The 14,690-nt window shown below is 45.7% G+C and overlaps 1 protein-coding gene across 1 annotated transcript; it reads left to right on the top strand.

The window, feature by feature from the left end:
- The first annotated feature begins 6,620 nt into the window (after nucleotides 1-6,620).
- On the top strand, nucleotides 6,621-14,447 carry F7 (coagulation factor VII). Its single transcript, XM_075491944.1, has 8 exons — nucleotides 6,621-6,690; nucleotides 8,830-8,990; nucleotides 9,568-9,592; nucleotides 9,685-9,798; nucleotides 10,675-10,815; nucleotides 12,966-13,072; nucleotides 13,580-13,700; nucleotides 13,909-14,447. The coding sequence occupies exons 1-8, from the start codon at nucleotides 6,621-6,623 to the stop codon at nucleotides 14,445-14,447; spliced, it is 1,278 nt and encodes a 425-aa protein (XP_075348059.1).
- Nucleotides 14,448-14,690: the final 243 nt, after the last annotated feature.

Genomic DNA, 14,690 nt, shown 5'->3' with positions numbered 1-14,690 from the left:
TTTCAGCGCTTCTTGCTGAATGCCTTTATATAGACATGCTCTGTGTTTTATTTTGTCTCACAGTCTTAAAAGCTTCTTGCGGGTATCGCATAAAAACAGAGAGAGGCTGAAGGATTTGGAACAAAAAACCAGGTCTGTTTAGCTGTTGCTTGTCAGGGTCTGTGTGTTCAAATCCTCTGCCTACTCATTCTGGACCATCTCAGTAAAACACCATTTTACCCTTGTGATCCTGTCTCACTTAGCTGGCACTGGGGAATTAAAGCGTGTCTGCAGGCTGAGGATAAAAAATGCAAGCCAGTGCCAGGTAATCAGATTGATTCCCTTTCTCCCACACGCCCTTTTTTGAAAGACGGCACACCGCCGTTGGGGTTTCCCTAAGAAAGCTGGGTATCCTGTGGTTCCCCTCCTCCTGTACGCACGCTCCTCTTGATCCTGTGGTCTTAGCAGAACAAGTTGGAGGTCCATGTCTGGCAACGGCTGCAGCTGGGTGAGAAACAAGAAACCACATTCACGCTTGCAGCATCTGAAGAGGAACATGTTTGCACATTCACTGATTAATGGCTTTAAGGACCATCATGCCATGGCAGGAGGTGAATTTCACACTGAACTGGAATGATTTGGGCCTGAGTTGGTAGCCATGTGCAATTACATGATCCAGCTAAGCTGCTATTGGGATTTGATTGCTTTTTTTTACTCTTGTTAACATAACAGCTACCTCTGTTCTGAGCAAAAGGAGGTCCAGCCTTTCTGAGCACAACCACATCATACTTGTTACAGCAAAAGAATGAAAGAATTCCAGCCCAGATTTACCGTAGTGGAAAGTAAAGAGTTTTCTATATAAAAGCCTAAAAATTATTTATTTCTTCTTAACTGTAATGATGTTTATTTCCTATTGCAAACACTGCGGACTCATCTTGGGTTTCTTATATGCTAGATAGCTGGCTCAAAGTTGGAGCACAGTCTTTCCTAGATACAGAGGCTGTTTGCTAGCTGGAATTCAAAACCCTTTCTCTGTTCTGCACAGATGTTGTCAGTGAGCAAAACTGAGGACTTTGGACCATAACTCATTTACAGTTCTCTCAAAATGACAGGGACTCCCATTCCCCTTCTGTATCATACGTCAGATGGTTATTATGAACTGTACTGTAAAGTTTTGAGTGTCCACACAAGACCCCAGAATTAGCAGTCTCCCTAGATTCGTGTGGGTGAATACCAGATCAGCTTGGTAAGGGGGAGCTACCCCAATTCAATTCCCTTAACTTAGGATGTAGGAATAGAAGAGCCAGATTCTGTTGTCCTTTAAGATTTGGTGTAAACTGTGTCTAGATACTGTATTATCAAAATAAGATGTTTAGCTGTTGAAGTAGATTCTCTGGGCTTTCATTTGAAAGGAGATGAATAGGTAACATGTAAGTTATGATGGCCACATTAGCAATAACTACTGTTTATTTTAACAGCTGTTAAGGAAGATAAAGATGAGATTTTTTTGGAGACTCATAAGCAGCTGGAAAGAAACGAATGGCCATGTAAAGACTCTTAAGAGGTAGTTTTCTGACCTTTAATAGCAAAGCACTTGATAAATAGCTTCTGCCCTTACAAACAGCCTGAGAGGGTGAAGCCAGCTGGGACAGGAGGACAACCCAAGACCTTTGGCCAAGGTATTAGATGTGCTCCACTTACTTTGTTCCAGGCAACTTCCAGAAACTCTCTTTAAATGCTGTCCCATTTATTTATGAATTTTCCCCTTCTTCCCTTAATACATCCAGGAAATAAATTTAAGGGTTGTGAAACTTGGAGCTTGTCACTTTTCTATGCAGGAGGCTGTGCAATAACGTGTTCAAATGGCAATATGGGGACCAAAGCACCTCTGCTCCTTAATTGGTGAGCTGTTGCTTGAAAGGCAGCAGGAGGTGCTCCTGAGAGAGAGCTCAGGCAGAGGGATGCCGGCTCCCTCGCCAGCAAGATTGGATTGGACTTCTCCTGGTTTTTTTACTCCTTTCCACATATTTCCAAGCCACTGCACCTCAAGCTGATATGTTCAGCTGTAACACGTCGGTCAGTCAGAGATCAAAAGGCAGAGATCCTTCTGCAGAGCGGATGGATTATTTTTTGAGGAGAGCATGTGGGGCGAGGAGGACAGGGTACAAAGATGTTTTAACTTGAAAAAATGCTGCATGTCATATGCCAAAGTAGCTGCTGCGTGGGGCTGCTGCCAGTCCAGCAGCAAGCCTCCCTCCTGCCTCCCAAGTGCTGCCCCACTGCACCCGTGCTCCTTCCAGCTCCAGGGAGCAACTCCGTTGTTGCCCGCCTTCCCCAGGCCGTTTTGGCCAGATAGCTCCCAGAACAGGCACGCCGTTCCCCTCCCTGAGCCGTGGTGCCCTCGCCTGCTCCCACGGCCACAGCCTCTGCAATATCAGCGTGGTTCCCACCAGGGACAGCCTCCAAAGGCAGCAGGGCAGGGGTAAGGGGTGCCCAGGGCGGCGAGATGCGGAGGGCTCTGCTGGAGCGTGGGTAAGGCCGGTACAGCTGTTTCAGCATCCATTCCCTCCCTCGGCTGCTCGTATGCCGTTGTATGTGGCTAGCTCAAAATATCTTGTCATATGTAAATAAACACACACCCTCTGTCAATGGGCTCCAACTGTTTTGCTTGGTCTGAAGGGCGTTCACAGTGAAGCGTCCTCACCCAAAGCTCAGTCCTCTTCTTGAGAAATACAGGGGTAGCATTATGTCTAGACAAAGCCTTGAGAGAAAAAAAGCAGCATGGTGTACACAAAAAGCAGGCTGCAAGACAAAGTGGCGACGTTTCCTCATCCAACCTAGCAGCGTAGCAAGAAGATGAGTCTCCCAGCCCTTCGCAAGGAGAGGCCGAGTCGCGGCCAAAGCAAAGGCAAACCACGAGGAGCTCTGCCAGCTCCTCCGCGGCTCTGACCCTGCGGAGACAGGCCAAAATCACCGACAACGTTAAGTCCCTATAGCAGTAAGACAGAAGAGATGAAGTACTAAAATACGCTTGCTGGGCATCTTTGCACCTCTCCCAAGTACCACTGCGGCCACCACCGCCTGTACCAGCAGCAGCCTAAAGATGGTGGTAGAAAATCAAGGATCAAGTTTTGCATTTTTATTCTGCAAGGTTTTTACTCAGATTAGCTGGCTTGGTGCTGAAATATTATCTTTCACAAATCAATTGAAGTGAATCGATTAATCACCTTTCAGGTTTTTATATTTACTCCTTTCACATCAGTTGACAAGACAGTAAGGTCCCCAGCTACATTTAAAAGACTCTGGATTTACCAGTGGTGCTGCCGCAGCTGTGATGGTCTTGGGACACCGTCTGAAGAAGGGCTGTAGTAGAGTTAATATCTCTTACTACCAACTGAGATAGGTGTCATAAACAAACTTTGGGGCACACTGCCTTTATTTTAAATCTAATTTTTCTGTGTCTTTTGTTTCCTTTATTACCGGGTATCTTCAGATATCCTTCTCCTCTAGCAGCAAAAGAAGAGGAAGAAATAACCCACGTCAAGATTAAAAAATTAAATGTTAAGCACTGGTATTCAGAGCCGGTCACAAAGAAATTCTCAAAAATATTATCTCCCCATCTTCTACTTGCTCTTTATGAAAATATTTGCTTTATAGGGATACAGAAGTCAGTCAACAGGCAAGTAATTTTCTCCTGGAAAGAAATTTTCTCCTGGAAGACCTCTTTTGAGGTCTAAAAAGTAAATAATTTGCTTTAAAACTTAGCGGCATGATGTTCATATATTTATAGATTAATTCAACAGAAACTGGAAATTATTAACTTGATCACAGGCTTGACTTGCTTTTAATTAGTCTGATAAATGAATGATGGCAAGTTACTATTGTTATTGGAGATTTAAATTGAATTTTCCATAAATTCATGAGGCAGCTTGTTCCTAAACCTTTCTTACCTAGACACAGCCTTGTCAGCTTACTCAAATGATCTCTTATGGCCCCTTTGAAATAGAAATCATTGATTTATTTTTTTAAATTGTTGCTGCGTGCTGACTAGAAAACTCATGTTTAAATGACCAGTGACCTGTTGGATCAGATCGAGTTGCACAGTTCCCAATAGCTTCCGTATCTGTCTTCTCTTCAACCCAAAATATGAAACTAAAAATAGCAAAATCATAGGAGTTTTTCTTTGAAAAATGTCAGTAGGAAGCAAAACAGTATGTTCTGAGACATCAGTTCATCATGTCATCCAGGCTAATGTTTCTGCTTTAGATTTTTTTATTTCACATTGTTAACATTTTTCATGTTTTTTAACATGGTTTTTTTTTTTAAATAAAGCAACTTTGGCATATCCAAAGCATACACTAAAAAATACCCTAAATCATATTTTCTGAACAGCTGTCCCCAAACTGATTCTAGTAGCACCCATGAGCAGCAGGCATGCATGTTTGCATTAATATTTTTCTTGGAATTGCTCAGAAAACATAAGCCAAGGCTGAAGCCTGCACTGGCAAGGAGATTTATAGAGCAGAATACCAGGGCAATTCTCATGAACTACAGCAAGACCACACAAGAAGAAAAACGAAGTAAGATGTAGGGATCTTCTGAGGAAGAAAAGCTAACAAAACTGGCATTTGCTCCTCTGGCCGGGGTGTAAGACAGTAAGGAAGGGGAGTTCTTCTTTAAAAACACAGCTCTTTAACCAAACAAGTGGCCTGGCTGAAGTTAGTAGGAAACAGCTTTGAGACCAGACCTGTGAATATGAAGTTCATGAGTGAAGAGCTGTAATGAAGTCCTGGGGCTGCTGAATCCCCAGAGACCCTCCCCATGGGCATGGTCAACCCTGTCATCCCCGATGAAACCTAATCACATGAATCCTTCTTGGAAGAAGGACTGTCCCCACATGAACTGACTGTTGTTCCCAGCACTTGGGCATCTCCCTGGGCTCTAAAAGTAGCGAGTGTGTGGATGTACAGGATCTGCACGCTACGAAGGAAGAAGACGAGAGAGCAAAGGGGTGCCGTGGTGCAGAGCTGCTGTGATGCCGCTGTGGAGCGGGGGCCACCCACCCTCCCTGGCAGGGAGATACCCGCCCAGCCCAAGGAAACGTGGCGGGGGGGCAATAGGTGCAGACCCAGGCTGGCCTCAAGCGCGGGAGGCACAGCCTCATGCTCTGATCTGTGTGGCTCGTTCAAATAGACAGGGATAGATCTTTCCCCAAGAAGATGAGACAAAGAGAAATTTTCAAGCAGCTCCAACAAGCTTAGCTTTGGTCTTGCTAAGCTGAATGTGCCCTTGCTATTTTCAAGTCACTGCCGTAGGCAAGCGAACAAGGAATGAGGATCACGTTGGCAGGCTATTAGGTGTGGAGAGGGTTCCCGAAAAGCAGAGGCTGGGACAGCATGGGGCTGCTGTAGCTCCTTTTATATTCCAGTAACTGGCCTCCCTCCTCTGCCCCGGGACAGGACCTGCCACAGGTCCCCAGCCATCCCAGGAACCAGGCTGCTGGGAATTAGCCAGGCTGCGATCCAGAGAAGTGCCCGCATGCCCTCTCTTGGGAAAGCGATTTCAAAGCGGGACGCCCAGCTGTGCGTATGACCACTAAATAACAGGAAAGCACGCCAAGAACGGCCGGGAGCCCGGCTTTCCTAAGCGATCACAACTTCTGCAGGGAGTTAGGCTGAGCATTGGCAGCAAAGTAAAAATCCAGCTGTTGCTTTTCTTTGCTGTAGCGTTCAGACGCAGAGCTGACCCTCCTTCCTTTCCACGCAGGAAGGGGAGAACAGCCTGGAAAATCCTCCAGCCCTCAGGCAACACTTCACTTCTCACAGGCAAACATGCTCTTTACCTCGCTGCTATCTTGAGTAAATATTTCCCCAAGAATGTTGTCAGCTCTCTAGTCTGATGCCGTTAATTGATTTCCATTAAATCAGAGGACTGCTTGTGTCCCAGAAAAAACACTCTCTGCAGATTAGCCCCTCAAACCCCTACAGTTACTAATGAAATACAGCATGGATCAGCTCAGCACTTCTTCCAGCTGGTACAACTTGTGCAGGCCACACGGGTCTTGCAGTAAAGATGGAGAAAAACAGTGTAGGGTCTTTCTTGCTGGTTAATAGGTGTCTCCAAGTAAATTCAGCCAGAAGTGCAGAAGTTCCACTGGTGATGGAAAAATGGGAAAGGACAGATGTCAGTGGTTCGATCATACTCCAAAGTACTAGAAGGCCATATCTTGACTGCCGGTTCAAGATAAATATCACGTCGCTGCTCTCTGCATGCGGGGCTATGTGGCCCAGTTAGTGCCAGTCATACAGATGCAGGGTGCCGGCATTTAAGTTTCTCAAGAAAAAGGTGCGTTAGATATAAAAGGAAGGCCCGGGGTAGCAGCCTGTGTAATCAGCATAGCCTTTGCACGGGTCAGGAGAGCGTGCTTCAAAACCAAGCTCCCCGCTTGTGTGAAGAGGGCACATTGCAGGATTTGCATGTGCCCTTCTGCTCAGCTCGCCGGGCTGTCATGGATGTTTTTCTGTTTCCATGACTCGCCGGCCCCTCCTCTGGCTCCGAGCATTTGAAGCTGAGCTCTTTGGCCAAACAGTCCTTGCTGAAATGTCAATACAATACCGGGACGCTGGCTCGCAGGGTTCATCATGGTTTCCGGGCAGTGCATGGCTTTGTTTCTCTGCTTTCTGCTACTGATTCCTCTTTCTCTGGATGCAGGTATGTCATAGGATATGGCTGTAATTACGTTTACTGGCAATGGACCTCTCCCCTGTTACTCAGACGTAATTTTCGTTGCAAGTTTTGAGCAGTGTTGCATGTTTGTCCTGCCTCTGGTTGTGCCTGTGAGTTATTCTAAGGCTCTTGTTTGCTTTCAGTGATGGCATCCACGCGCTTATTTTGCCAACTAAGGAAAAGCACCTCTAGACTGCTAGGCGAATCCATTACCTCACTGCACAGACAGCAGGCAAACCATCAGCTGTCTGCCCACTGCGTGAAGAAAGGAACTTGGATTTATTGTTATTTCATATTGAACTGTGGTATTTTTCAAAGCAAAGAATCAATAGTCTGTCATTCGGCTGATGAGAAATTAAAGAGGTGAGGATCCACCCTGTTTCAGCAGCAGTAGAAGGCAGTGAGGTGGTAGCTCTTCGGTGGCTCCAGTACGTGTCTGAAAATCAGCTCCCAAATTAATAAAGCAGACCCAGTGCTTTCAGATTCCCAGTTAGGCATTGACTGGGTCTCCCACACTGCAGTGAACAAAGCTGGAAAAATACATAGCAAAGTCGAAAGCGTTCCAGTGTAAATAAGCGGAGAACACTGAAATAAAAGCGGGAGGGTGTCCCCAGCCACGCTCCTCTGTCAGAGTCTATGCCTGTGCACTGATACATGTGTCATGTATCTGCAGTGTAAGGTTAACTAAAAGCCTTTAAAGAAAGCCATATTAAATGCATACAGCCTGACTTTGAAATCACACCAGAAAGACCCAGCTGATGTTCCTACAATGGGCAAATGTTTATGAAGCACCCTGGGATAAATATAATGCACGCCACACAATATTTTATTCCTTCAAGTAACTTCAAAATATAGAGACACCTCACCAGACTGAAATAAACCCTCTCAGGATTTATGTTTGTGTGTTTGTCGGTGAGGACACACATGAATCTTGTCCTTCAGCAGCCACCTCAGGGCCCTTCCAGCAGGTAGGAGGCAACCCCCGCTCTCTCAGGGGTCACGGAGTGGAGAATGTCCTGTGGGAAAGGCAGGCGATTATACATCGGCCTCAATCCTCAAATCTACCCACAATCCCAGGTGAAACAGTTAAGAGCGCTGAAATGTAAATTGTTGTCATGAAGCTCCAGGATCCCCTACTGACGTGGAGGAGAAAAAAATGCAAAATTAATGATTTCAAGACTTGTTCTGTGTAGTACATGGAGCAAAAGTACACTGCAGCACTGGGACTTCTTGTTCATTTTCCTGAATTACAGCAGGAGGGCACAGTTGTGTGATGTGCTTGTATCCTGAAGCTGAGGAGCAGATCAGCGTGGTGACAATGCTATCAACTCTTTCAGTGCATACTTCTGTCAGTTGGAAGTTGATGTAGCTCTCCTGTGTGAACTCTGCTCAGGTCTGCTATTGAACCTGTGTACCCAATGTCTTTCCGAAGCACAGCAGAGACGCGCAGGGAGGAGACCCACCTGGCTGTGGTGCTGGCAGCAGCTAGGAGCCATCTGCAATGCAAACAGCATTGTCCAGCCTTCCTATGTACCTTAACGTAGCCTGCTTTACAGAAGAAAACTAAAGATAAATATATTAAAGCAGTGGTTCTAAAATTGTGGTCTACCAGTGGCAGGGGAAGTCCCTTCTGCAGGGCCAAAGAGTGAAGGGGTGTGAGATAACATGGGTGAGGAATGGAGCACTGGGGAGACAGGGGTGACTGCGGTCCACCTGTCACCAAGTGACTTACTGTAGCAAGTACAGGAAAATCGGGTGTTGCCACGTACGTCAGCGCTAGATAAAGCAACACATGCTTTTCAGCTGCTAGAATTGAAAGAAACTGTGCTGTGCCTGTTGAGACCTACTGTGTGACGTGCGACGGCACCTCAGGAGTCGCTGACGTACAACACTGGTGTAACGTGCCATCTTCTCTTAAGCTCTGGGCTCTGTAATCGTGCGCCGCCACTTTACCCGGGAGGCAGGCCAGAGAACGGAGGCTCTTTCACATTTGCCCATTTCTTTTCTAAAGCATCCCAGAAAAAGCCTGGGAAACAGAAAAGCTTTCGGGGGAAATAGTCCCCCCGTCCTCTCTGTCTGGAGAGCGCAGCTGTACAACAAACAGAACGTGCCACTGTTTTTCAGTCTTTCTAAAGCAGGAAGAGGCAAGCAGCGTTTTGCAAAGGCAAAGACGAGCCAACAGCTTCTTCGAAGAGATAAAACTGGGGTCACTAGAGCGAGAATGCATGGAAGAAAAGTGTTCCTTTGAGGAAGCAAGAGAGATTTACCATGATGATGAAAGGACAGTAAGTAACACGGGGCCGGGTGAGCGCTCACTGTCAGATGGACTCCCCCTACTCAAAGGTGTGCTTTGACACCTTAAACCACGAGAGCAAAAAAAAGCACTTTGCGTCCTGCTGTTTGCATCTTTCTCTTATATTTATAGGGGGACGCGCAGCAGGAGTGAGTTGCAGGAGGGCATACTGCATGGGCCAGCCCAGGCAGTACCAGTCTGGGGGATGGTGGGAAAGTGGACGCTCTCTGTGTCGTCTTCCCAGCCCCCCAGTAATTCCTGGCCTGACAATACCTTAAGTTATTGTATTGTGCAACATCTCTTTCAGTCAATCCCACCTCAACTATACGGAGGTTATCGATGGATAACCTATTTGTGTGTATTACACACTGCCCTTCTCTATTGGTATACAAAAATAATGTAGAATGTAGGAAATAATGTAGAATGTTTTATGGATATCAACCTTCATAAATTATAAAGGCAAAGGGGCGTCACTGCGGCTGCCTGTAACCCCTCTTGTACTACAAGGGCCATAGGACTTAACCTGAGTTAATTTTTCTTTAATTAAATCTTGCATCTTTTTCTTCCAGAAAGAGTTCTGGCACATCTATTCCGGTACGATGGTTCGGATGTTCTAGCAGCTGTGAAAATGCTCCCACTGCTGCAGCTCTTTGCGTGAGCCGGACTGACACTGAATGTTTTTACAGACCCTAACCAGTGCGACTCCAACCCCTGTCAGAACGGCGGGAGTTGTGATGACCAGTTTCAGGATTACGTGTGCCGCTGTCCCGCCGAATATGAGGGCAAAAGCTGTGAAAAAGGTCAGCTCTGGCATAGCTTAACAAAATTAAAATGTCATTATTCATTCAAATGCAAGGCATTGAGATAAACCGTAGCAATCATTATCATTCTGCATCATTCTAGCAGTGACAGCTACTGTTCACACTGCCTGCGGTGTCGGGTGATGGATCTAACCAGCTGGCAGTCAGGCACTGCAAGGGCCCAAGATAATCATTACCCTATGATGACTTTGTAAAAAAAGAAAAAAAAATGCCTGTTTTTGCATGGTCTGAGAGAAAAGGAGGACTTTTTTTTCCCACCCAAGTGCTGAAGTCACTTTGACTTAGAAGCTCGGTGCAGTGTGTGAATGAGAACTATGCTGCACATGCATCGCACAAAGCCCGGGGGGACGGATCCAGCAGTTAATTAAGTCTTTCCATTGATTGCAGTGGGCACTGCATACTGAGCGTTACACTTACACCCTCAGAGCATGCTCAGCCCAAACAGGGACTAGGCACTCGTCAGGTCTAACCAGGCAGTCTCAACGGTCATCCCAGAGCATCCTTCTGCCAAATGGCAAAATACAAAATAGTTGTAATTTTTCAGTCATACATTACGATGGTTACCACACAGTTACAACACCTCCAGACAGCTCAGATAGATGCTGTATAAATGCAGACTGATTTAATTTTAGGTGTATGTTTCTTAGGCATAGACTTTTCCTCCCTAATCCCTGGAGATCCAAGTCTGCCTTGCTTTTGCCAAATGGGAAGTGTTTTTCATGCAGTTGCTGTACATAAATCACAGAAATCTGCTTTGCTGCCTTGCTTCCCTGTCAACATTTCAAGTTGCAATTGACTTGTGGTAAGCACCAAAATCCACATCTGGCAACCTAACTGCGCTTTCTCTGACTTTAGCCATGGCTGACAAACTGAAGTGCATTTACGACAACGGTGGCTGTGAACAGTACTGTACTGACGAGCAGTCTGAAAAACGAGTGTGCTTCTGTGCGGACGATTACGCTTTAGGAAGTGATGGCATGTCCTGCATTCCCCAAGGTAAGATACTACTAGCCCGATGCTAAGTCTAAGCCAGCCCCGGAAGAAAAGTTTTCACGTACGCATCAGGACATGGAAGGTACAACCCTTAGCCACCAGCTCCCACCTCTTCTTCAAGGGCAGAGTCCAGAGCAGTAGGTTTGGGCTTCTGCTGGAAGTTAGACACCCCAGAAAAGCAGGCGGGGAAGTGTGCACACCGAGCAGGGACCCTTTTGGACCCCTCCTTCCTGGCCCCAGAGGTAAAATATTTTGGGAAAATATTTTGGGGGTGGTATTGTTTTACTGTTGGATCTCCAATCTGAATTTGTGACTGTGGATTTTACTACCGTATTTATTTCAACACAGGAGTCAAGAGAGGAAGAGGCCTATTAAAACCAGAGAAAATCAGTTATTCTTTTTTTTCCCTCTTTTTTTTTTCCCTATTTAGTAGGATCAATACACTTTTGGTATTCCTCTAGAGAGTACGGCTAGATATTTCTCTTACTCATCTAACAAGGCAAATTTCAACTGGGACTAGAATAGCACAAGTTAATTATTTTTCCAATGCATAAGCTGGCACCTGACTCTATTGCAGATGCCCGCTTCAATTGCTTTATTAGAGGGGAAAAAGAGACCCCTGGGGATATGAAAATAATGGACAGAGCTGCAGGGAGCATGCGAAGTAATTCTGAGGGGTAATGCTCCCCTACACACACCTCAGTAGAGCATTCATGCAGAGAACTGATAATGACAACCTAGCTCTCAACAACAGCAATTTCATTAGAAAACAATGTCTAGTAATGTGCTTATCCCTTATTAGCAGAGTCTGCAATATCATGTGATGGGGAAGCTGCTTTTGTAAAAAGCTGAGAACAACGAATTCAATATTCCCCACAGGCTTTTCAGCGTGTCTTCCCCTGCAAGGAAGATGTATTTGTTGCTGCTTGCTTCTTGGGGACCAAAATACCCGTAGCACTGACTGTGTGTTGCAAGGAGGCAAAACTGTGTAACTGCCAGACCGCCAGTCCCTTCACCGTCCTTCTGTCATCTCTCACAATGTCCCTTTCAAACGCCCAAACTTGTGTGGCCCTGCAGACAGCGTTAGAGGGTATGGGTTTGTGTTACGTCTATGCTGACCTTCCGCCAGCTGCCACCAAAGAGCCAGTCCTGTTTCTCCATACCTTGCCTGTTCCTGTAAAAGCTTGATGCTGTCTTTGCATCAGGTGAAGTAATGTTCAGGCTATTACAGATCCATAGGGATGTCGGATTCAGCGCAGCATAGACTATAGGGCCCTGGCTCCCGAAGTGATAGAGGGTGAGCACTCATCCTCAGTGTTACTGCAGAGCGACTGCTGGATGTAAGGGACAGTGTGTTCAGTTACAGCACAGCCACACAGCACACAAAAAAACCCAAAGGTAGACCTTCTTCTTGAAAGGAAAACTCTGTTGGGTGAAGGATGTACTGAAAACACCAAGGCTTCCTCTGCACTGCAGCTCTGTCGCAGGGTTGGTCCTCAAGATTTGATTCTCTTATTGCCAATCTTCACATGCTTGCTCAGGCTAAAAACGGACCTTAGACTGAGATGTGCAGTCCGGAAAAATCAAGGATGCTCTAGACCCAAGTAAACTAGGCACAGTGTGCTGGGAGGCATACCAGAAGACATAGTGTCTGCTCTTAGGAGATCTTCGGGTCCACCCAAACAAGGGACAGCAAGCTGCACGTCCCGTGCTTAAGCCTGCGTCTCCCCATGCCGTGGATGCTGTGCACTTAGTACAACTGAGTTAAAGTCAGCAGGGTCGCTGAAAATATGTAGACTACAAAGCTTGACAGAGTCACCTCTGCTCTCCAGCCTGCAGCCTACCTCATTGTGTTGACATATATCTTAAATAGGTATATTGTTTGCAAACTCCTGTGGCAGGTGAATATATGTCAATGATACTGTATGGGCCTGCACTCTTATTTGTAAAAGCATTTCTGGTTGTTTCCAAACAAAAAGACTACTTACCTGCTGAGCTGCTTTAAATTACTTTTGACAACCCATGCTCCCAGACTAGAAACCAGTTTTTCAGCTAACATAACTTCACTGAAGACCTTACACATTTTGCTGTGAATTCAGTGCAATAACATCACACTTGCTGCCCTTTGTTTTTTTTTTTTTCTTTTTTTTCAGTGAAATACCCATGTGGAAAAATACCAGTGCTGGCAAAAAAAAAAGCATCTGCACAGGGGAGAATAGTAGGTGGTTTAATCTGTCCTCCAGGTGAATGTCCATGGCAAGTGAGTCTTCAGAAATCTTTCATTGCCTTTTTTTTTCCCCTTATGAAACACTATCTTAAATTCATTGTCTTACATCTGTTATGTTAAAAATCCATCCAAAGGCCAGGTCTGGACAACCAAATTCCTTCTTCATCCGTAGCCAGCAGATCCACCTATTTCAATCATGCATCTTGGCCTTGTTCTGGAGTGCCTGCTTTCATAGGAGTGGAGTGGTAATACAACCTCCTCTATCTCCTGAGCCCTTAGTCCTTAACCTTACTGCCAGCAAGAATTTTAGCTGCAGCTTGCAGGGATATGCTCTTGGCCATAATAGGCAGGGTCCATACTACAAGATGGAGAAAATGTCAATGGCAAGACTCTCCCCTCCTAAATTCTCCAGACAATCAGCATCGTATTCTCAAGCAGAGTTGCGTGAAGTGACAGAAACAAGTAATATAAAACCTGACTACTGAGATTCAGGTCAAGTGCACATTTGATGTAAGACATAAATTTGGTTTATGTTGGCAGGCCCTTATAATACAGGATCAGAAAGAGAAGTGTGGTGGTACCCTGCTTTCCCCAGAGTGGGTGGTCACTGCAGCTCACTGTTTGGAGCATACTCATCCTAAACAGATTCGGGTGAGACTGGGTATGTATCTTCCCCTCCTCATGTTATCAAGCTGTGGTTGTGGTGGCAGCTTCTCATCCTGACAAACCAGAGAAGACGAAATGTTCAGGCTTTGGTAGTATAAGGGCATTGTCCTTAAGAGGTGTCAGACTACAAACCCCCTATCTCCTCAAACTTCTGAGGAACCAGGGAGCTGCCTGACATGACCTGCGATTAATGACTTTTCCAGGTGAACATGCAATAAATTACGATGAGAAAACTGAGCAAGAAAGTGGAGTTGCCAGGATAATCATTCATGAGGGATACACAAATGGACAAGTCGATAACGATATTGCCCTCCTGAGCCTGGAAACTCCTGTGAATCTCACCGACTACGTGGTGCCAATATGTTTGCCTGAAAAACGGTTCGCAGTGTATGAACTGTCCTCCATCAAGTTCTCCACCGTGAGCGGATGGGGACGCCTACTAGATGGAGGTGCCACCTCTTCTATTCTGATGAAAGTTGATTTGCCACGTGTAAAGACACAAGAATGTGAAAAGGAGACCGATTTAAATATTACAGAGAATATGTTCTGTGCAGGAGACCTGACCGGCGTTAAAGACTCCTGCAAGGGAGACAGTGGTGGACCTCATGCCACAAAGTACAAGAACACTTGGTTTCTGACTGGGATTGTCAGCTGGGGAAAGGGCTGTGCTGTTAAAGGCAGCTATGGGGTTTATACAAGGGTATCCAAATACATCGACTGGTTGAAGAAGAACATGGATTAATGATGTTGAACCAGAGCATTTCCAGATCGTGTTGTTGCCCCTCAATCCCTCTGTGCCATTTTCCTATTGAAGCATTCATTCATTATCTTAGACATGTGATACATGTGATACCCACACCACTATCAATGATTTGAAATGCGTCTAATGCCTACTCGAATATATAAAATAACTTCCCTATCGGTATTGTTTGTAAACTTGCATGTCTTGTCAAGCGGGCACAGAACGGCCATAACGAATCGGACT

Source organism: Mycteria americana, chromosome 1 (assembly GCF_035582795.1).
Source record: "Mycteria americana isolate JAX WOST 10 ecotype Jacksonville Zoo and Gardens chromosome 1, USCA_MyAme_1.0, whole genome shotgun sequence".
Lineage (NCBI taxonomy): Eukaryota > Metazoa > Chordata > Aves > Ciconiiformes > Ciconiidae > Mycteria > Mycteria americana.
This window is presented reverse-complemented; position numbering and strand designations above follow the sequence as displayed.

What these genes read in the sequence shown, in the direction of transcription:
- F7 (XM_075491944.1), top strand. Translation starts at nt 6,621, where the DNA reads ATGGTTTCCGGGCAGTGCATGGCTTTGTTTCTCTGCTTTCTGCTACTG. An exon ending in GTTCTGGCACATCTATTCCG is followed by an intron (nt 9,593 to 9,684) that starts GTACGATGGTTC and finishes ATGTTTTTACAG; the next exon opens with ACCCTAACCAGTGCGACTCC. An exon ending in CATGTCCTGCATTCCCCAAG is followed by an intron (nt 10,816 to 12,965) that starts GTAAGATACTAC and finishes CTTTTTTTTCAG; the next exon opens with TGAAATACCCATGTGGAAAA.